Here is a 22,628-nt window from a genome sequence, read left to right on the forward strand (position 1 = left end):
CAAAAAGAAAAAAGAAATGAGACAAGTAGAAAAAAGCAATATGGCAGACATAAATCAATCACCACATTAAATATAAATGCTCTAAATGTTCCAATAAAAAGGCAGAAATTGTAGGACTGGATTTTAAAAGGAACAAAATCCAACTATATGCTGTCAAGAAGAGTCACATTTTAGATTCAAAGACACAAAGTGGTTGAAAATAAAAAGATGGAGAAAGATAATTCATGCAAACAGTTACCATAAGAGAATTGGAGTGGGTATACTAATATCAGACAAAATATACTCTCAGTTAAAAAAAGTATTCCGAGGGGAAAAAGACATGTTATAATGATAACAATGATGAATTAAAGCAATCGTTAACAAACTCTTCCAGAAAATAGAAGAGGGAATATTTCCCAGTGCGGCCAGTATCACTCTTCATACTGAAACTAGACAAAGACATCATGATAAAAGAAAACTACAGACCAATATCCCTTGTGAACATAGTTATAAAAATTTTGAACCCAATGTTAGCAAATCAAATGCAACAACATATAGGCATTATACACCATAACCAGTGAGATTTATCCCAGTAATACATGTTTGGTTTAACATCCAAAATCCATTAATATAATACACTATATTAATAGAGTAAAAGGCAAAAAATGCATGATCATCTTGATAGATGCAGAAAAAGTGTTTGATAAAATTGAACACTGTTTATGATTTTAAAAAAACTCAGCAAAAAGGAGTAGAAGAGAACTTCATCAACCTAAAAAAGGGAATCTATGAAAAACTTGTAGCTAACCTCATGCTTAATGGTGAAAACCTACATGTTTTTTCCCTAAGAATGGGAACAAAGTAAGAACGTTCTCTCACAATATCTATTTAACACTATTCTGGAGGTTCTAGCCAGTGCAATTAATCAAGAAAAAGAAAAAAAGGCATCCAGATTGGAAAAAGAATAAGTAAAACTGTCTTTATTCATATTTCACATGATTCTTTTTATAGGAAATCCTAAGGACAAACCGCCCAATTAAAAATAGACACCTCACAAAAGCACATGAAACAATGCTCTATATAATTTGACATTAGCGAAAACAACAATGAGATACCACTGCACACCAATTAAAGTGACCAAAATCCAAAAAACTGACAATGAGAATTGCTACAGGTATACAGAGCAACAGGAACTCTCATTCATTTTTGGTGGGAATGCAAAATAGCACAGTCACGGTGGAAGACAGTTTGGCAGCTTCTTACAAAAGCTAAACATAGTCTTAAGCCTAGCAATTGTGCTCTTACATATTTACCTAACGTATTTGAAAACTTATGTCCTCACAAAAATCTGCACATAAATGATTATAGCAACTTTATTCATAATTGCCAAAAACTGGAAGCAACCAAAATGTCCTTCAATATGTGAATAGATAAACAAACTGTGGTACACTGGGATATTATGCAGAGATAAAAAGAAATGAGATATGAAGTCATAAAAAGACATAGACAAGTCTTTAAGGCATATTGTTAAGTGAAAAAAGACAGCCTGGAAAGACTACATACTGTATGATTCCAACTATATGACATTCTGGAAAAGGCAAAACTATGGAGATGGTAAAAAGATTAGTAGTTGCCAAGCGTTTGGAGGGAGAAACGAAGGTGAAACACAAAAGATTTTTAGGGTGACAAAACTATTCTGTATGGTTCTGTATGATGAATATGTGGCACTATACATTTGTCAAAACCCACAGAACTTTACAGCACAAAGAGTGAACCTTAATGTATGCAGATTTTTAAAAATCATTTAGGAGGTCCAGGGATCCCAGGATGGAATACAGAATGTGAAAAAAATCAAATTGTGTTGCCAATGTATGACACAACCTCACTGAAGAGAGTGGGAGGAAAAGGCACTCACCTAAGGAACTTTGGAAATGAGTGGAGTCTCTAAGCTTAAAGGCAAAAGAAAGTGTACATAAGCACTGTACTCTAGTTAATAAAGTAGTTCCTATGGGAGTCAGGTCAACCATTCTGATACCGCTATACATATGTACTGCAACTGGATCATTAAGTAAAGGATGGCAGATGATGGGAGCCAGTTTTCTCACTGTTGGAGTGGGATGTTATAGATAAACAAGGGGAAGAGGCTAGAATGACCTGTATAGTAATAGATTAGAGTTGAAGACATCAGTTGAACTTATGTTTAGTTTAATATAGATGGTTACATATAGAAATATTTATAGAAATGTGTATATGCAGGGTTAGCATACAAACAAATTTCCTTGCTGTGTCTGCTGAGAGGGCCTAGAAACAGTGATACCCCAGTAGTAATGAGCACACCTAGCACCCATATCTTGGTTTCTAATACCATTCTTCAATAAAAGGAACCAGGGCTCCTTGGAAAAAATGGCTTATTATAAGGCTGGCACAAAAAACCTACTGTGTGAACATGGATTATCTTGTAGCACCAGAAAGGAAGTGTTAAAAAAAAAATCAAAATGATGAGAGTAGGTCAAAGGGACACAGGAGCCAACTAAAAGAGCTCCCCATGGCCATACCCAAAACAACCAAATAAATAAAGTAGTATGGGATTATAACCCAAAGTATATAGTAAATATCCATGAGTCCATAAATATTAATAAATTATTGAATAAATAAATAAATGGAGAAAAATAGACAAATTTCCCATAAAGAAGAACTCCAAATAATGTTATGTAGATACTTTGCCCTCAAGGAGTTGGAGCATAACTCCTTAACTGTGAGCTACTGTTAGCGACTTTCTCCCAAGTACAGTATGGAAAGGGGGATAAAAAGAGCAACTTTACAATAGAGAAACTGACGAACACTATCTCATCTGGGTGAGCAAGGTCAGCATCATGAAAATAGCACTTTATCACTGTGGCCTTTCTCCCAAAAACACATAACCCTAGTCACTAAGAAAATCTCAACTGAGGAACATTTTACAAACTGCCTGACCAGTACTCTTTGCAACTGTCAAGGTCATCAAAAACAAAGAGAATCTGAAACTGTCACAGTCAAGAGGAGCCAAAGTGACAACTAAGTGTAATGTGGTATCTTGGATGGAATCCTGGAACAGAAAAAGCACATTAGATAAAAACTAAGGAAATCTGAATGAAGTATGGACTTTACTTAATAACATACCAACATTGTTTCATTAATGGTAATAAATGTATCATACTAAATAGAGGAATCTGGATGTGGGGTATATAAAAATCGTCTTTTACTATCTTGGCAATTTTATTGTAAATCAAAAACTCTTCTAAAATAAAATGTTTATTTTTTTAAATGGGCAAAAGATTTAGATAGATATTTCACCAAAGAAGATACATGAATGGCTAATAAGCCCATGAAAAGATACTCAACATCATTAATCACTGGGGAAATGAAAATTAAAACCACACTGCGATACCACTACACACCCACTTAAATGACTGTCATCAAAAAGGTGCTCAATAACAAGTGTTGACAAGGATGTAGATAAACTGGAATTTTCACACATTACTGATGTGGATGTAAAATAGTACAACTACTTTGGAAAACAATTTGCCCATTCTTTATAAAGTTTAACATATATTTACTCTATAACTGAGCAATTCCATTCTTATGTATCTACACAAAAGAAAGTAAAACAAATGGCCACTCAAAGACTTGTACGCAAATGTTCATAGCAGCATTAGTATAATAGCCAGGAGGTGGAAACAATCCAAATGTCCATCAGGAGGTGAATAAACAAAATGTGGTATATCCATACAATAGAATACTGCTCAGCGATAAAAGGGAATGATACACACAACGTGAAAGCACCTCAACACCATCATGGTAAGTGGAAAGTCATACACAAAAGACTTGGTATTGTGTAATTCCTTTTATAGGAAATGTCCAAAAAAGGCAAATATATAGAGACAGAAAGCATATTAATAGTTGCCTGGGACTGCGGGTTGGAATGAGGATTAACTGCAAACGGGCTTGAGGCATCTTGGGTGCTGGAAATCTTCTAAAAATGGATTGTAGTGATGGTTGCATGACTTAGTAAATTTACTAAAAATTATTGACTTGTACACTTAAAACAGGTATAGTCTTCAAATTATACCTCAGTAAGGCTGTTAAAAAAGGTAAAGCTCTGTCATCACTACCAAAGAGCTCTTATTAAGTGTTTATTGCTCAAAATAAATAGGAAAAGACCTATCTAAATTCTTATAAATGAAGAATGAAATATTGACAGTGGCATAATGATGATTTATAAGCCTACTTTTGCTGTTCTGCCAGATTATGTTATCTTTCCAGTGAACTTATATATTTCAAGAGGATGTAAAGAGAAAAGATGAAAATTTTGAATGTGTATGAGTGCCTTATAACGCTTTGATAAAATACTTTAATTATGTTTAATATATCTTACAAAAAGATTATAAAAATAGTCTAAGATATTTTTGCTGTAAATTTCTAGCACATATAAATAAAAAACTATATATTGATAGATTTCCAGAACATATATAGGAATTACCTGTTGGATTTTTTTCTTCCAAAGATTGGAACAGATGGATGTGGAAAAGAAACTTGTACAACCTTGGCCTGTTACTTGACAGAAAACAGACTATACCGAGTGCCTACGTCTCACAATTATGCCTACACAGAATTCAAAGAAGACTTTAAAAAGGTGTTTATTCAAGCAGGATTAGAAGGGATCCCCACTGTTTTGATAGTTACGAATTTAAACCCAGATCAGGTAAGTGCTTTTTGTCTTTATTATTTGCTAATGTTTGATATTTAAGTAGCCCCCTAAAATTTAACATTTGAAAAGAAAATATTTATCTATAGTCCTATTAACCTATCCTATCAATTCTTTTCATTATTCTCTGTCCTTATCCAGTCATAACCCATAGAGTTTATATGTTTGTAATCATGCTGTAGATAATTTTGCACAAGCATTACAACAAAAGCATTCTCTATATCTTTATAATTTTCATTTTAATTGACAAATTGAAAGCAATTTATCTATGTAACTGAAGTCATCCATCTTCTATCTGAACTAGTTTTGTAATCTGTGTTTTTAAAAAAACGCTACCATCTGTATCCCCTCTCTGACCATGTAATCCAGTGTGCTCTCACAGCGCTGAGGCTTCTGGTTCTCTCCTCTATCCCTCGAATTTCCCATCTAGTTTAGGACTTTCCTTACAGGATATACTTCATTTATATACAAACAAAAAATATTAATCACCCACCTTTTAAAAAATCTATTGTTTTGCATAAGTTATACACTTCTACAGCCAAAGCATAATTAGGAGTACTATTTCAGATGGGATTTACTTCTTTGTGGCAAAGTGTCAAGGGAACATTGTTTGTTATCTATGATTCAGAAATGTATAGTTATTAGTATTGTTTCAGACTCTCATCTTGTTTTTTCTCCTAAAACTGGACCCCTCTCTCTAGAGTTGTGTTTTTCTTTCATGTCATATTTTAAGAGTAAATCCAAGTGCCATGTCATGTCTGCAGGACTCCATAATATCCAGTTTTTCTGCTATATATTCTCCCCTGCCAAAATTTAAATATCGTGCTCTATTGATCTGGTTGAGGTTTCTACCAGATGCTTTCTTTCTGGACTTCAGAATATGTAGTTTCTCCCATGCCAGGAGCCTAGTGCTCTAATTTAATAAATCATTTTTTAGAAAAGACTGTCAAGTCAGAGCTGATATGAACATGGCTCCTCTATTCCCATGTTGTTAAGGACTTCAAGCTCATTGGACTCCCTTCCATACTTTCCAGGTTTCTTCTGGCTACATTATTGCTTTCCATGTGAATCAAAAAAATAGTGTTATGATTTTGTTAAATTAACATTTGTTAAGTGGAGCACAGGGTCCCAGATGGTGAAATATGTTTCCACAAAAGACTACAAGTGAATTTGAAATAGAGAAGTTTATTACTCATAGGTCCCCCTGGAGGAAGTACACAGCACGCTTCCAGGGGCCACATGAGGACAGTCAAGGCAGGGTACACACAGAGAAAGGCAGGACCTGGGGCACATGCCTTTATTAGGGCACGTGGCTGGAGTGCTTTGGGTTTCCCAGGCTAGAGCTGGGTTGGTGAATTCAAACCCTAAGAGCAGGGTTTGGGTAAGCCCCGCGGGGTCTCATCTAAAGGACACATAAAGCATACAGGCCCTGGGAGGCAGGGAGACTGTGATCACAAGGGCTGTTGGTGAAGTCATACCAGCAACTTAGATTGGCTGTGACTCTGTGGGCTGTTATCTGGGGCATGCGCTTGCGTGAGGGGCTGGTGTCGGTTTAAGGACCCCCACAGGTCGCTTGGCCAAACAAAATGGATGCTGAGGGAGCAATGCTGTGGAGTACCTTAGCTGAACTCTCGACAAGTGAGTAACAGTCAGTGTGTTTATTAAGTGTGTTTGGTGGTTCTCCATCGTGTCTGGGTGACAGGAAAGCAGTTAGCCCCGTGTCACCTCTGTTGGCCTCTACTGGAGACTGCCCACTAGCTCCCTGCCCTTTGCTACCTGGGCTGAAATACCAGAAACCTGTGAGCATCTGAGGAGTATCCTGAGGCGCACATAATGCTAATAATGCTTCTTTCTTTTTTTTTTAAAGAAAGCTTGGATTTATTCTCAAAACCAAAATGTTCATGCTTTTTTATAATAACTCCTCTGGTAGAGTTTCTTTCACTCTTCTTTCTCCTCTGTTACCTTTCCCATTTGATTCGGAACCTTCGATAGAGATGAACTTGGTTAAATTAAAATAATTTTTCACCCATGTTATTCCTAGTTTGTGTAGTATTCAAACACAAAAGTAGATGGACTGAAGTCTTCTATAAAGTCCTTGAAGCAGAGACCCCGCTCAACTCATCACTGTGTCCACCCCTCCATACCTCTTGCCCCAATGCATGACACAGGTGTTTGGCATACTGTCAGTACCAAATATATGTTCTCTAATATTTCATTGAATGAACAGATCAATAAAGCTTATTTTAAGTCAGAAAAAAAATCTTTAATGGATTTGAATTGAGAGAAGTTTAGTATTTAAAAAAATTAACCTTAATGCTCCTTAAACACTATTGCTTTCTCAATTTTATGTGTTTAGGATAGAATATATAAATAATTTACTCATTCCTAATTAAATATATGTTTCACTGAAGGAGTCGTTTTTAGAAGATTTGAACGGCATCCTCAATTTGGGAAAAATGCCTGACTTGTTTGAAAATGAGGAACTGGATTCTATTGCACTAAGGATTAGATCTCTGGCTGAACAGTCTGGTTATATTGATAATAGGCAATCTTTACTTTCATTCTTCCAAAAGGTACTTATTTGTGAATTGGCTCTATAAAATTGTCATGTTAAATTAAAAGTAGACTATGTTTATAATTCTGTATATGATTTTCAAATTGGATAATTTCTTTAGTTCTTTAAATGAGTTTGTCAAGCTTCAATAATGGCTGTCATCCCTATGCACAGACACACCATTCTCTTAGGCAGGCCAAAGATTGAAAAAGATAGGGGCCTGACTGGCTATCAAGGGCTTAAAAAAATAATAGCAGCTAGAGGCAAAGACGAGAGAAATAAGATCCCAATATTATTTCTTGCACTGAGATCCCTTCCTGGCCAATGTGGTTTTCATTTCAGTCATGTTGATAACGAGTCTGGAAAGGCAAGAAACAAGATTTCTTTCATCCCTTTGAATAGCCCTAGAATTGGCCAGGAAGTGTGGGTACAGAAAGAAATCAGCCAGATAGAGCAGGTGATATTCAGAATGAACTCAGCAGTTGAGTAGCTATGAAAGGACCAGTTTGGTGAGACATATAGACTAGACCAATGAACTAGACTTTCTGGGTCTTTAAGGCATGATGATTGACCAATGGCTTAGTGAACAGATAGAAATGATTCCCCAAACCAAAATGTTCGCTGGGAAAGTACCAGGTCAACTTATTTCTGGTGCCACTTTCTGCTTATCATGGAGTTATTTGAAAATTGAACTGGGCCAAGCTCCATTCCTCAAGAGATACTTAGTGATCTGGCACAAGAAGAAGATGTAAAAGATTCCAGAAATGGAATCCACAATTGAGAGAGAACAATATCATATGAAAGGATACTTGGATTGAGTTATATTTTAAAATGCCATGGTAGAAAGAAGGATAGAAGTTATCCTGATAACTTGTGGCACTCTAGTGCCTTGTTGTTGGTTTAACCAATAGATTGTGAGTGGTAAGGAAGAACAATGAAATTCTTATTTGGAATGTGGAGAACAGTGCACTCTAGAAATAAAGAATAAACCAGGAACACCAGGAATATATATATGTATATATACATATATGTATATGTATATACACCATACTCCCAAGAATGTTTGACAATAATAATAAATAGTGAAGGCACACTTTCAACTGTTAACATTGGATATCTTCAAGTAGGAATTTGGTGATGGGTAAAGCAAAGAAAGTTGATTTCATTTTTAATTTAAACATTTCTGTATCTTATGAATTTTGCACTGAGCAGTTTAATTTGCTCTTGGAAATTTTTTTAAAGACAAAAAGCAGGGGAAATCTTACACTTTCGTCTTCTTTCAGCTTTACCACACTTACTTGGCAAAATAGGTTACTTGATACTCAAAGATATTATCACTTTGTACAAATGGAACTTTTTGAGTTAAAAGGAACATTAGCTGCTTTCAGTAATGTGGTTTTATTGTAAAATGTCACATGGAGATAGGGAAGCAATCTGTGCCCCATGCCCAGTCCTTCCATGAAGCCAGAACAGCAGCAGCACAGCCAGGTGTTATGGGAGGAAAGGATGCAGGCACACTTCATAGAAACTAGCACTTTGCCTAGGACCTGCAAAATTGTACAGGATCTAATGTTGCTTAGCTGTAATGCTTCAACTGTAGGAGTTTATTAATATCTCCCTGATGCTCTAGCCATAACATTGATCTTTGTTTCTCTCTGTGTCTTTCAGAAAGCTTTAATTCATCTGACTGTTTCTCACTTTGAGCTTCTGTGGGTCTTAAATGCACACCACCCCAGAGGAAACAGTTAAATTGTCAGACCCATCACCATCTGATATGAGGTCCCCTACTGAACAGAACTCTAGCACCAGACCCCCTCAAAAGAGTTGTTTTAAATAAGAGATGTTCTGGAGTTCACTGCCTCCCCTTCACAGTCCATTCAGCTGAAGCCAAGACAGTGGGGGCACATAGAACAGAACCTGGCTGCTTTGCTCAGAAGAGCACTGTGGGACTGGTAGTTTCCCTTGGAAGGGCTCTGCTTATGGCGGGCACTCAATGTCCAGTTGATGAGCCTCTAGTCCACCCATTAAGGAAAGAACTGAAACAAGTTTTAAATATAATTTTCAATATAATATTTTTTTCAAAGCAGTGGATTACCTTTTAACAACTTGTATTTTCATTAATTTTCAGAGAATATATAAAAATCTTCATATTTTTATGACCATGAGTCCTGCAGGACCTAATCTCCGCCAAAATTGTAGAGTATATCCTTCTATGATTAGTGCCTGCACAATCGACTGGTATGAGAATTGGCCAGAAGAAGCTCTCTTTATTGTAGCCAACTCTTTCTTAAAAGAAAAGGTGGATTTAGAAAACAGAAAGGTAAATATAACCTCTTTAAGAAACTAATAAAAGGGAAGGTTTCAATTTATTAACAGAATCTGACAGTATCCTGTCTCTGAATAGCAACGAACCCTAGGTGGGCAAAAATAGGCAGCTCTAGGCAAAATTATGAAATAAGTCAAGTGTTTGTTTTGACTCTTTTATCAATTCCCCATCTTTTTTACCCCTGATTAACCCTATTTCAAAGATGCCCAAATTCCTCAGTGCCTGGGTCTCTTCACTATTCTGATCCCATGGTGAACAGCAGATTTCCATGAAGGAAAACAACCTCCATTTTGCATACCAGAGCCTATGGTAAGGATGCTGCAACCTTCTGCGTATTTTTTGTAAATTTCTCTGGCTTGGCTGCAACAGCAAAACTACAGAGAAATGAGAGCACAAGTCACATACAAAATTAGTTTAGAATTTATGAGTCACAAGTAAGTAAGAATCTTTTCTAGACTGATTCAACTGAAGATCCTGTGGGGTGCTGACAAAAGAAGTTGTAAATGCATAGAGGCCTGAAACTTAATGTGGGACCTAGAAGGAGCCTTGTGATCTTACTTGTCCACGTGTTCGAGGAAAGCAATGGCCAAAAACAGTAGAGACAGAGCGGAACCAGGAAGAAAATGCAGCTAGGTTCAAAGTAACCAGGTGATTGGCTAGGCTTGGTGGACTGGAGAGGGGTAACCAGGACTGGGTTATGTCTAAGTCAGAATTCTCTCCAAATCTAAGCAAAGGGGATACTCTTTCTACTCCAGTTTTGCCCACCTGTGTATCTATATATCCTTTGAGTTCTTACATTTTTGCAGCTTTGTTTTACTCAGGGAAGTTGAGGGTCTTGCTATTGATAGCCTACTTTAAGAAAGGAAGATGAGAGACAACGGAAGCACCATAAACCTTGGCCACTGACAACGGTGCCCTAAATCCTTGGATGTCTGTAACAGAAATAAGGATAAAGCCTAGTAGAATGAGTCTGGCATGATATTAGTCATTGTCCATATTGTTGCCTTTCCACCCTAATACCATCCCAACCATTAAGACTCATATATTCTTGGTCTCATCCATCCAGGGCCTTTTTCTATATCTCCACATCTCAGAAATGATAAACTATTTCAAGTTATTCACAATGTTCAGTTTTCTCTTTTTTTGATCTATATTTGGATTGCTTTCTCTTAATTCTTAAAAATTATTATTTTTCAGAACTTAAAAGAAAAACTTGCCCCAACATGTGTGCAAATCCACAAAAGTGTAAAAGACTTGAGCATAAAATACTTTGGAAACACCAGAAGGCATTTTTATATCACTCCCAGTAGCTTCTTGCGATTCATGGATACATTTGCTCACATTTTAAGGTCACGAGAGAAGGAAATGCAAACACAGAGGTAAGGCTTTGAGACCAAATCAGAAGCATATATTTTACGTCGGTTCTTCTGTTTGTAAAAAGAGACACAAATACAAAACAGTGAGCCCAGATCTGCCTTTTCAGTGGAGGAAAAAGGCAAAAGCTGCAGACTACCTTAAAAGAGGTAAGTTGGCTGTCTCCCCTGTGGGCATTCAAAGGCTGCCTCTGTCCCTGCAAGACCAACAGACTCAGCCAGTGAAAAGGCAGTGATGGTTAGAGTCAGGCAGTCTGTGAATTACACAGCAATGAAAGCAGGAGTGGCCACAGGTACACTACTCCCCATGCCCCTGATCCCATGAGACTACACCAAAATAAAAGGAGCCGGATGACTGCAACACAGATGGTGGGACACCGTGTTGCTGAGGAGCTCATGTCATGCTGCAGCTAAGCAGTTTTACAGCCTCCAGCTGCACCTAGGAAGACAGGGGAGAAACCAGGAGGCAGAAAGTCTCATACCTAATCAAAACCCAGGAGACAGTCTCATGAGTCTCCCAGGAAGATAGGGAAGTGAATGACAAGTGGCCTTGTGGCGTCTGCTCAGAGGCATCCCACGCTCTCATGTTCTAGGAGGATCACAAGGTGTTTTGCCAGGACTAAAATCAGTTGTAGTAAACTTTGCCTACATGATCTATGTGGAGACATGAAATGTTGCCAGGGTGCCGTGGGAGAGCCATTCCTCTACAACTCCATCCTCAGACCTGCCAAGTCTCCAGCTAGAAATAATAGGCCAACCTATCCAATACCCTAATTAATTGTACTAATAGGGGCTTGGATCAAATCATTTCTATTTACCTTAGGCAACATTGGATGAGAGTAGCCATACTATGACTTCCCTTGGAGGATAGACCACAGCCAGGCTCCCTATCTGGAGCCAAGCCAGTTAAAAACGTTATTAATACAGGTGCATCAAGAGGCGTTGGCAGTCAAACATACTCTGCCTCAAATGGCTAGCAGGAAGCCCAAGGCAATGAAATTCTTCATCACCACTCATTTATATAAATAGTAGTAGCAACCCCAACAGCAGCATTTTGCTAATGTGGGGTCAGGGTCTAATTTTATTAAATTTTTGTTAACAGGTCAGGTGGGACATGGCAGATTCCACATCAGTTAAATTTATATCAGTTGGTGTAATCTGTGAATACAATAAGTCTAAAAGGAATCATATTAGTTCAGGGAGTTAATCCCATTCTGTTGTTTTAAGTAAAGGCTGATCACTCCTGGAGTTAGCAGCACTGGAAGGTTTCTGAGAGTCCTTAGGTTAAGATTTTTGTTGGTGAGTGGTTAAATTGAGGGTGGTGGCAGCAGTCTGGGTAAAGTGGCCAGATGCATTGTAGGCAAGAGTCAGGAGAGATTAGTGGATTCTCCTCCCACCTCCCACCCCCGGGTTTCTAAAGTGTCCCCTTCCCACCACCCAGGATTGCTGCTTTCCATTCACAGCCATGTGATTAGTGTGATCAGTGCCTGTCACAATCACTTCACCCTTTTTCCAGTGTTCCCCATGTCTTACCCACACCATATACCCACACACATTCCTAGGTAGTTTCTTCCTTGTATACATTATACTATCCTAGAACATCTCCCAGCCCCTGATGTGTGGGTCGTACCAGGACCACCTTAAGAGTTGTGACTATATGCATGAGCGTTATCATCAGTGTTCATAACTGCTCATATCTGTCAAGTATAGCTAGGTGGTAAAAGAAGCACTGGGCTATAGGTCCCCACTCCCCAGCCCTTCTTTGCTGCTCACAAATTCCAGTAGCCCAGTTTCCCACAGGTAGACATGGGAGAAAAAAAAGTGGGAAGGGTTAATTATGTGATTTGGGTCTCTTACAGCCAATCCACACCTCTCCCCACCCCAAAACTTATAATTAAATGTTGTTTAAATGGGAGATACCCTTCTGAGGAATTATCACCTTTAAAGCCCAAATAGCCTGTGTTGAGTGTGTGCTCCACTGGGAGCTGAGCTTCAGTTGTCCAGTTATCTTTTTCAGTTTTTCCTTTACAAGTCCATTTTAGTTTTAATTGCACCCCCTTCTTGGGGATGATATATTTACAGATTAAATGCTAAGCACAGTGTCTAACCTATATGCAACAAATAATAACTGTTTAAATAGGTGAGTAATATAAATAGACTTGTATTTTAGGAAGTTTACTCAAGTATTAGAATGGGGTACAAATTGGAGAGATACAAGAATAAAAGCTATTATAGTAATCCAGATGAGAAGTTTTTGAGGACCTGTCCTAGTTAGATCAAAAAATCAAATACTGAGAGTATCTATGTAATTGACGATTTAAAAGGCATGGGTGAGAATGTTCTTTTAGATTATGAAAGCCCAAGAAGTAGAGACCATATCTTCCCTTTTTTGTTTTCCTAAGGAAGATTCGCCCTAAGCTAACATCCATTGCCAATCTTCCTCTTTTTTTGCTTGAGGAAGATTAGCCCTGAGCTAACATCTATGCCGGTCTTTCTCTATTTTGTATGTGGGTCGCCACCACAGCATGGCTGATGAATAGGGTAGGCCACACCTGGGATCTGAACCTGTGATCTGCTGAAGCAGAACATGCCAAACTCAACCACCAGGCCATGGGGGTGGCCCCTCCATTTTTCAAAAAATGCTCCATAATGCTTGTTACCTCTCTTGGTAGAGTCAGGACTAAAATTTTGTTGACTAATATCAGTAGTCTTCTGATTTTAAAATATTTACTTTATTTTATTCCATAGAAACTGTATATTTTAAATTTTTTATTCTAGCAAATAGGTAAATGGAAAATTTTCAACTTTATCTTATAGCTTTTTAAAAAATAAATCTTTTTATTTTGGAATAGTTAGATTCACAGGAAGTTACAAAAATAGTACAGAGAGATCCAGTGTACCTTTTACTCAATTTCTCCCAGTGGTTACATTTTACATAACTATAGTACAATATGAAAACCAGGAAATCGGCATTGGTACAATGTGTGTATATAGTTCTACTCTATTTTATCCTATGTATAGATTTGTGTAATCACAATGTCAATCAAGATACAGAACTTTTCCATCACCTCAAAGATGTCCCTCGTGCTACCCCTTCATAGTCACGCCCACTCCTTTCCTCCTCCCACTCCTTTCCTCCTCCCATTCCAAATCTTGCCACCACTAATCTGTTCTCCATCTCTACAATTTTAACCCTTACATAGAGGAAGTGCACTTGCTTTACTACTCAGCATAATGCCTTTGAAATTTATCCAAGCTGTTGCATGTATCAATAGTTTCTTCCTTTTTATTGCTCTATAGTATTCCATGGTATGGATGTACCATAGTTTGTCTGTTCATCCATTGAAGGAATTTGGGCTGTTTCCAATTTGGAGTGATTATAAATGGAGCTGCTATAAACATTTGTGTACAGGTTTTTGTGTGCATGTAAATTTTCATTTCTCTAGGGTGAATGCCAGGGGTGTGATTATTAGGTCAAATCATAAGTATATGTTCAGTTTTTTAAGAAAATACCAAATTGTTATTCAAAGTAGCTGTACCATTTTACATTCTCACCAGTGTATGAAAGATCCAGCTTTTCTGCATCCTTGCAAGTGTTTGGTATTGTCACTATTTTTTATCTTAACTATTCTAATAAGTGCATAATTATATAGCATTGTGATCTTAATTTGCACTTTTCTAATGGCTAATTATGTTGAACATCTTTTCATGTGCTTATTTGCCATCCATATATCCTTTTTATCTTTTCGTATCCTTTGCACATTTTCTAAATGAGTTCAACTTCTTTATTGTTGAGTTTTGAGAGTTCTTTATATATTCTAAACATGAGTCCTGTCAGATATGTGGATTACAAATATTTTGTTCTAGGTGGTAGCTTTTCTTTTCAACCTCTTAACAAGGTCTTTCAGAGAGAAAGTGGCTTTAATTTTTATGAAGTCCAATTTATCCATTTTTTTCCTTTATGGATTGTGCTTCCCTTGTCATGTCTAAGAACTCTTCACCAAGCCCTGGATCCCAAAGACTTACTCCTATGTTTTCTCCTAAAAGTATTATAGTTTTACCTTTTACGTTTAATTCTGTGGTCCATTTTGAGTTAATTTTTGCCTAAGGCGTGAGATGTAGGTCAGGGTTCATTTTGTATAACCAACTGCCCCAACACCATTTGTGGAAAAAATTTTCCTTCCTCTGTTGCTTTTGCACCTTTGTCAAAAATCAGTTAACTGTACTTGTGTGGGTTATCAGTTAAGTGTACTTGTGTGGGTTAATTTCTGGGTTCCCTGTTCTGTTCCATTGATCTACATGTCTGTCCCTCTGCCAATACCACATAATCTTGATTACTGTTACTGTACAATCAGGTAGAGTGATTCTACCCACTCTATTCTTCTTTTTCAAAGTTATTTTAATTATCTTAGTTCATTTACCTTTCCATATAAATTTTACAGTAAGCTTGTCCATATCTACAAAAAAGTCGTACTGCATTTTCGATAGGAACTGCATTAAAACTAAATATCAATTTGGGGAGAATTGATATCTTCACCATGTTGTCTTCCAACTAATGTTCACAGTATGTCCTGCTTTGCTAATATTTTGTCGTATCTTCTACCTTCTTAATACTTTTTTGCCTTCAGGAATCGTTTTTCTATGGGTCTATCCAAGATCCTGGAAGCAACTACTCTAGTTACAGATATGCAGGAGGAGCTCTTGATTCTTGGCCCTCAAATAGAACAAATAACAAAGGTGTGTTTGCTTTGAAATCTCTTTTAAAGATTTTATAGTTTAATATAGAACAGTGTTTGAAAGCAAAGGCTCTGATTCTTGACAAATATGGATTAGAATCCCAGCTTTGTTACCATGCAGCTGTGTAACCTCTCTTAGTCTCAGTTTTCTTATTGGTAAAATGAGGAAAGTAATAACAACAATAATAGCAATTTAGAAACATCATTATATCTTATAATTAAATGTGTAATAGGTATATAGCTAATTGTAAAAGCTCACATAGAAAAATTCCATAGTTATTAGTTAAATCCATCTGAAATGTGCTGTGGTAACTTGCTGTCTGCCGAGTATTCCAAAACTCATACTTATCATTCTTTATGTGTATTGTGTGAAGTGATATTTAATGTAGTCATCCTTATTAGTCTATTAAAAAATATATTTCAACCTGATTTTGATAAATTTTGTAATAAGAAATAAGCTATTTGAATTTCTCTTTAATAAAAAGAGATATCATATCCCTTAAATTTCGTGCTAAGAAGAATTCTTTGGTTCATTAGGAAAAAGAAATCCTAGTAGAAAAACTACAGAAAGTTTCACAAGTGGTTGAGAAAGTTCAGGTGCTTGTTAAACAGGATGAAGAAATTATGGCAGAAGAAGTAAGAATTGTGGAAGATTATGCTCAGGTAAAATTAAAAATATAATCAATAAAAATAATTTGGAGATTTATAAAATTATTCCCTGACTCCAAAATGTAAAGGTCAGGCTGACTGCTCTTAAATATATAGTTTTCCAACTTTGGATACTTTTAATTTTTATTTAAACAAACATTTATTAAGTGCCTATGACATGTAGGACACTATTAAATGAAAACAAGGAGTACAAAGACAACAGGGTTCCTGTTCGTGAGAAACCCACAATCCTAGGAAGAGACAGGCCGGTTCTTCTGGTTACAGTGAACAGAAGCTCATTTACGCCATATCAAAAGTGCACGTGGCCTCCAAGAGGAACACCTGCGGGAAATGAAGCAGCTCTTGAGACTGTCTTTGGTGTGTGTCATTTCTCTCATTGACTAAATAATCCTCTTTTTAAACTGGCCAATTCCCCTGCCAACAGGAATCAGCCTGGCGTAGCAAATTAACAAATACTCAACCCTAGTCTGATCAGCAGCCACTCCTGCTCAGAGATGGAGAGTGGAGTTTCATCTATCTTCCATGTACGAACGTTTAATCAAGCATCTCCACCAATTAAAAATATGTGTATAAGCCTAAACCCCCAATAAATGTGTAATTATTTATTTATAAATTATATACGTGAGTGACTATCATTAGCTAGTATCCCAAAGGACAAGAAATGCCCAGGGGAAGGTTTATCATGAACAATAGTGAATGTGAAAACATATTTCAACAGTCCTTTTGGTAATTTCAGAATTTTTTGGCTGGCTTTTTGTCACGTGAGATCAGATCATTGTTGTTTCACGTTTTAATGTGGCTGAAGAAGAGTTCACACCAGGGATAGGAGAAGGGTCAGCCTGCCTTCTTCCCATCGTTCACTTGGACTTCTGTTATCTGCGGTGTCTAATTTACTTCAAACTAGATAAGCTAATAGGTAAATCCCCTCACTTGCACTCAAGTAAGCTGCAGGGCTTCTAATGTGCTGGGTGTTTAGGAAATGGGGAAGCCACCACTGCCAACCCTTCTAACTTGTGGAGCTTCCCACTTCCCTCAGGGTGCCACGTGAGTGTCAGTGTGAGCAACCCATGACCTCTGTGGGCCAACCGCATGAAGGCTGTTAACAAATATGTTAAATATGAGTACAGCTTAATTTCAGTCTTCAACTTTTTAGGCCAAAAGAAAATGGATATAGAGGAATTAATGAGGGTTTTTTTGCTATACCACAAGGGGTAATCTGGCTTCAGAGGCACATCCAGGTTTTATAGGACCTGAATGAAGCTTATAAAATTTTGAGGCCATATTTTTTTCAAAAGAATGCAAAATTATTAGTTCACCGTTAGACATGAAGGTGAATATTTATTTAGAATAAGTAAAGAAACCAAATAAAATATAAATTTTTAAAAGCTGACAATTATTACAAACATCACAGAATCTAGAAAAATAGCATAATAATGTTTAGTAATTAACTGCCTTACACACCCTGTAATATTTTTTCTACATTTTTTTCACTGTATACTCTGCAATTAGTTGTCCTATGATAATCATTTTGTAATATCATTACCTATGGAATCTTTAGCATAGTTAATCACAATGTTCTTCATTTTGATAGTTTAGAAAAGTTTCAAGTTCATAACTCATCAGTGATAATGTCATGGACATTTTTAGTATTGCTGTCAAATTTGGTATAAGCAGCAATGGCATTTCAAGATTCCATGTGCAGTGATTAATTTTAAATACTATTTGAATTGAGAACATTCACTAGCCAGTTTTCTGCCAATATCTTCATTATAGAGGTGTTTTCTGATATTTAAACTTTTACTAACGTCAATATTTCTTACAAACTTAACCAGAATTTTGAATTTTTCCAATGTGATCATATGATGCATTCTTCTTCATTAATTGGATTATTAAACAGACCAAAAGCCAGATCATTACTTCTATCCTAAATTTATTTTTTTCTCTTAATAAATTATTGCTTTGGTATGATCTGAAACTTTTCATTACACTTTGCTTCTCAATATCAAAATAATCTTTATTGATTTCAACACTCAATCACTGTTTAACATTCCCCAAATTTTTGTCTTAATTATTTATTTGTATATAAAAATTAAAAATTATAAATAAAGTCTCTTTCACATATATCTATATAAGGAATCTGTAATTTCTCAATTATTTCATCTTTCCAAATACAGTAATTATTACCTAAAAACCCAGGAATTCTGATGAGTTCTTTTTGCGTAACTCCTATCAAAAAAAGGAAAAATGTATGGTAGGTTTAGAATAGTATATGCCACGTTACTAAGTGTACTCACGAAGGAGTGAGCTTCCATTTTGAGTAAGTGTCAAAGAGACTCTAACCCACTACTTACAATTTTGTATATCTAATAAACAGACCAGATTCTGCATCCAAACTTTGCAAATGCTGTTTCTCCTCCTTTACCCACGTACTTCTGGTGCTTGCCAGGCACGATAGTACAAGTTCCTATTACAATACGAAAATAATGTTGCACCCTGCACCTGAATGTCGTATCACCAGGAAAGTTGGAACAGTGGACAACAGACGTCTTTTTAGAAGTGATGCCTATTTGAGATAGTTTGCAATCACTTAACTATACAGAGAAGTGGCTGTGAGCAATATAAATGTAATTCCCAACTCAGCCCCTTAGCCATATCCCAAAAGTCTGCACAGCCATTCCAGCACCACCTGACGTGATAGGAACCCTGACAGAGTGAGTCAAAATGTAAAGAGAAATTGGTCTGAACTGATGATCGCAGGTGAAATGTCTGACTTCTGCAAGTCTAACAAAAACATATAACCCTACAAACCGATTGGTAGAGCCCCTTCCAGGACCTTGGAATGGGCCTGTGCAAGGGAGGGTGCTAAGCCTAAGCTTCATTCGCTTCACAGCAATTCCACCTTTTACTGGACCACTCCTCAAAGCGGCATTGTTACTACTACACTGCGTCTGATAGAGAAGGCAGAAACCACACAGTGTTTTTGCTTCTCACAAATATCTTCTCATCAGAGATTGCCTAATACATGATATTTAGGACTATAACACACATTTCCTACAGTATAAACATGTGTGTACACCTACGTCATGCACGTTGCATAACTTATGGACATTGTAAAAATGTCAAATTATACTTTCCGGTTCAAAATATAAGATTTTAAAATATGCAGCTGTATTCATTCATATGTATTTGGGGGCTTATAACTTTATTTCAGAAAACTGCCAATGAACTAAAAAGTGTACTGCCAGCTTTAGAGAAGGCAATCATGGCTCTGAATGCCCTGGATAAAGCTGATGTCTCTGAGTTAAGGTGAGTGATTTACCTAAGTTCCTTTTGAGTTGGAAAAGCTCAAAACTAAACATAAATACATGATAAAAGTTACTAAGTCAATATTCATACATTTTTAGATTGTCATTTTTACCCATCTTGGTTACTTTAAAATTTTCATTGTGTGTTAAATACTATATCTTATTGATGTTATGATGCCATCAACTGTAGGGCATATCAGTATTTCATGTACCCTCAAGAAAGAAAAAATACTGCCAAGTAAACTGTATGAAGTGCCGTTGGTTTTAAACTGAATCCCAATCTTGGAGGTGTAAAAATGTGAATCTTAGAATTGATAAAATACTGTATTACCTAGACTAGAAAGAAAAACCACGGTGATTATATAAACCCCTGACCTGTGGTTCCAAAAGTAAGAGGACAATATTGACAGCACTGCTGCTAACGGCAGTTTAGCTGTAGTGCGTTTCAGATCTGTCTGAACGCACACACAGCTGATACTGCAGTGTTGGCCACTGCCACAAGGTGTCACTAGGGGCAGCACTTCCCTTGTGCCCTTTCCCAAAGCCAGCCTTCCCAGTGTGGGGAAAAGCGACGGAAGAGAAATTCCTAAGAAAATAGGAGAAGAAATGAAATACTTTAAGGTACAAAGATCTTAATCTGGTAGTTCTAATTGGAATCTTTGGGTGAGATAATACTTAACTCAAGCTCTCCAACTCAGCAAACAATGGGAATTTGCCTGTCACATCTTGGAATGTGTTGTTTTCCATTATTTATGGAAAGTAGTATTTCAATGAATGGTGCAGAAATGTGAAACAAATTTACTGTAATATTTATAACAGATTATTAACTCTGGGGATAAGAATAGAAAGTGACAAAAGTGCTTTTTTTAAAACTCGATGTATTTTTATGGAGAAGAGCAGAGCATATCACAATGCTGAAGTTACTCCACCTGAAGTTGAAAAATAAATGCACAGAGAGAGACAAGCAAGAGGAAGAGAACTAATTCTTGACTTCTTTTTCCTTTTTATCTCATTCATGTGTATTCATTCTTATGCTTTCATTTATTCATTCATTCAGCAGATATATTGAGTGCACACTAAATTCCAGGCCCCACTCTAGGTGCTGAGGTCACTACAGTAGTCAGCTGTTGGGGAAGGCCTCTCTAATGAGCTGACAGTGAGGCAGAGAACTGAATGAAGTTTGGATGTAAGCTAGGAAAGTATCTAGAGGAAGAGTTTTCTAAGCAGAAGCATGGAAAACACGAAAGTCATGAGGCAGAAATGTACTTGATGAGTTCCAGGAACTGCAAAAGACCAGCATGGGTGGGAGCTCAGTGAGCAAGAGGGCGTGCAGGAGGTGACGTCGGAGAAACAGCAGGCCCAGCGCTTCCCAATATAGACCCCCTCCCATACCTCATGACTCTGTTCCAGAAGTTGTATTGTCTTAGCTTTTCTCTGCAGATATTCCTGAGAGAGAGAGAACAGCTCAAGTTCCTGCAAGCCGAATTTCTGACGAGCAGTGTATTACAGTGGTTAAGCACTTGGGCTCTGATACCAAACTTCCTGGGTTGGAATCCTGAAACTGCCACTTTCTAGTTGTACAGCCTCTCTGTACCTCACCTTCCCTTTTGTGCAGCAGGGATAACAGATGTTGAGAGCATTGGATGAGCTAAAGCATGTAAAGTGCTTAGACTAGAGTCGGGCATAAGGCAAGTTCTCAATAAAAGTTAATTTAGTGCTAAGTTTCCTCTGATCAAACAGGCCCTTCCTCCTGTCCTAGTACTACAACAGCAAAAGAAAACTAGCCTTGGCCTTGAGTTCCTTGCATATGCCTTGTTGTTGGTTATTTTAAAAGATTCTCCCTTGTGATTACTACTGTGCATTTCACTTCACGTTAAAATGCCAAAAAAATGAGATGCCCTGTAATATGATCTTTGTTGCTATTCTTGGGACATTCAGCAGAGACATCTAGCAGTTACAGTTTAGTCCATTCTCTTTCCTGGATGCTATTTCCATCATCAAAATGCAAATGACTGCCCCATGACAGTACAAGCCTTTGCCAATTTGCAACATTAGCCACTAGAAGAAGGAAGAAGGCAGTAGAAAATGCAGATTGAATTAAACCAGTAAGAGTCCAAGACAGAGTACTTCTGTGTAGTAATGGAGGGCTTCAAAGCAGACTTCCAGTGTAGCTAGGTCTCACTTTGAATCAAATATTTGTTTCTGGAAAGTGGCTCGTAGATTTAACTATAGTCAATTAAAATCTATTTTCCCTTTAATTTACATTTAAAATTTCATAGATAATACATTTCAACTTAATTTAGCTATATTCCCATCAAGTTTGCTTTAAAAAGAGTCAAACCTGGGCAAAATTGAGGAAAAGTTAGTTTTTGGAGCTCTCATTTCTCCTCTATGGAGCCTATCACCCCTCTTGGTTCATTATTGTCTTTCTCATTATTTCAAAAAAGCCAGATTGATAATCTCAGAAAAGCAACCTAATAAATTAATTCTAAGTAAGGTGTTAATGGTTTAATTATTTAGTCCTCCTAAAAAAATCTGCATTTCAAGAGTAGACTATTAAAGAAACAAAGATTAATCCAAATGAATGAACCATAATGATGAAATTTAAGGCATGAGGACCTTCTTGGTGACCCTTGTAGATAATGTTGTGCATGTAAAGTTGGCTTTGTTGCCTTCCTTCTTTCGGGAAGTCTATATGAGTTTCATTTGGGAGAGACTCATTACCCTCGATGGATCTGTCCCTTTTGCTCCAAGTCCCAAATGCTGTTTCACAGCAACCACCACCCTTGTGGCTTTTCATTGAAACTTACTTCTTGTGAATGTTATTCTGACCTCTGGCTTTCCAAAATGTCAAATTCTCATTGGTGGTGCAGTGGCATCTCAGCTGATTAGGATACAGCTAAGAGGCAGCTTCCAATGTTCCAGTAATCCATTGTTAATAA

The 22,628-nt window shown here is 37.0% G+C and overlaps 1 protein-coding gene across 1 annotated transcript in view; it reads left to right on the forward strand.

The window, feature by feature from the left end:
- Nucleotides 1-22,628, forward strand: part of DNAH14 (dynein axonemal heavy chain 14) — a 396,896-nt gene that overhangs the window by 286,847 nt on the left and 87,421 nt on the right. Inside the window, exons 54-60 of the mRNA XM_070501636.1 lie at nucleotides 4,523-4,720; nucleotides 7,135-7,296; nucleotides 9,406-9,597; nucleotides 10,801-10,982; nucleotides 15,605-15,713; nucleotides 16,250-16,375; nucleotides 19,593-19,687. Coding sequence (XP_070357737.1) covers nucleotides 4,523-4,720; nucleotides 7,135-7,296; nucleotides 9,406-9,597; nucleotides 10,801-10,982; nucleotides 15,605-15,713; nucleotides 16,250-16,375; nucleotides 19,593-19,687 — 1,064 coding nt within the window. The remainder of the gene's footprint in view (nucleotides 1-4,522; nucleotides 4,721-7,134; nucleotides 7,297-9,405; nucleotides 9,598-10,800; nucleotides 10,983-15,604; nucleotides 15,714-16,249; nucleotides 16,376-19,592; nucleotides 19,688-22,628) is intronic.

This window comes from Equus asinus, chromosome 30, assembly GCF_041296235.1.
Source record: "Equus asinus isolate D_3611 breed Donkey chromosome 30, EquAss-T2T_v2, whole genome shotgun sequence".
NCBI lineage: Eukaryota > Metazoa > Chordata > Mammalia > Perissodactyla > Equidae > Equus > Equus asinus.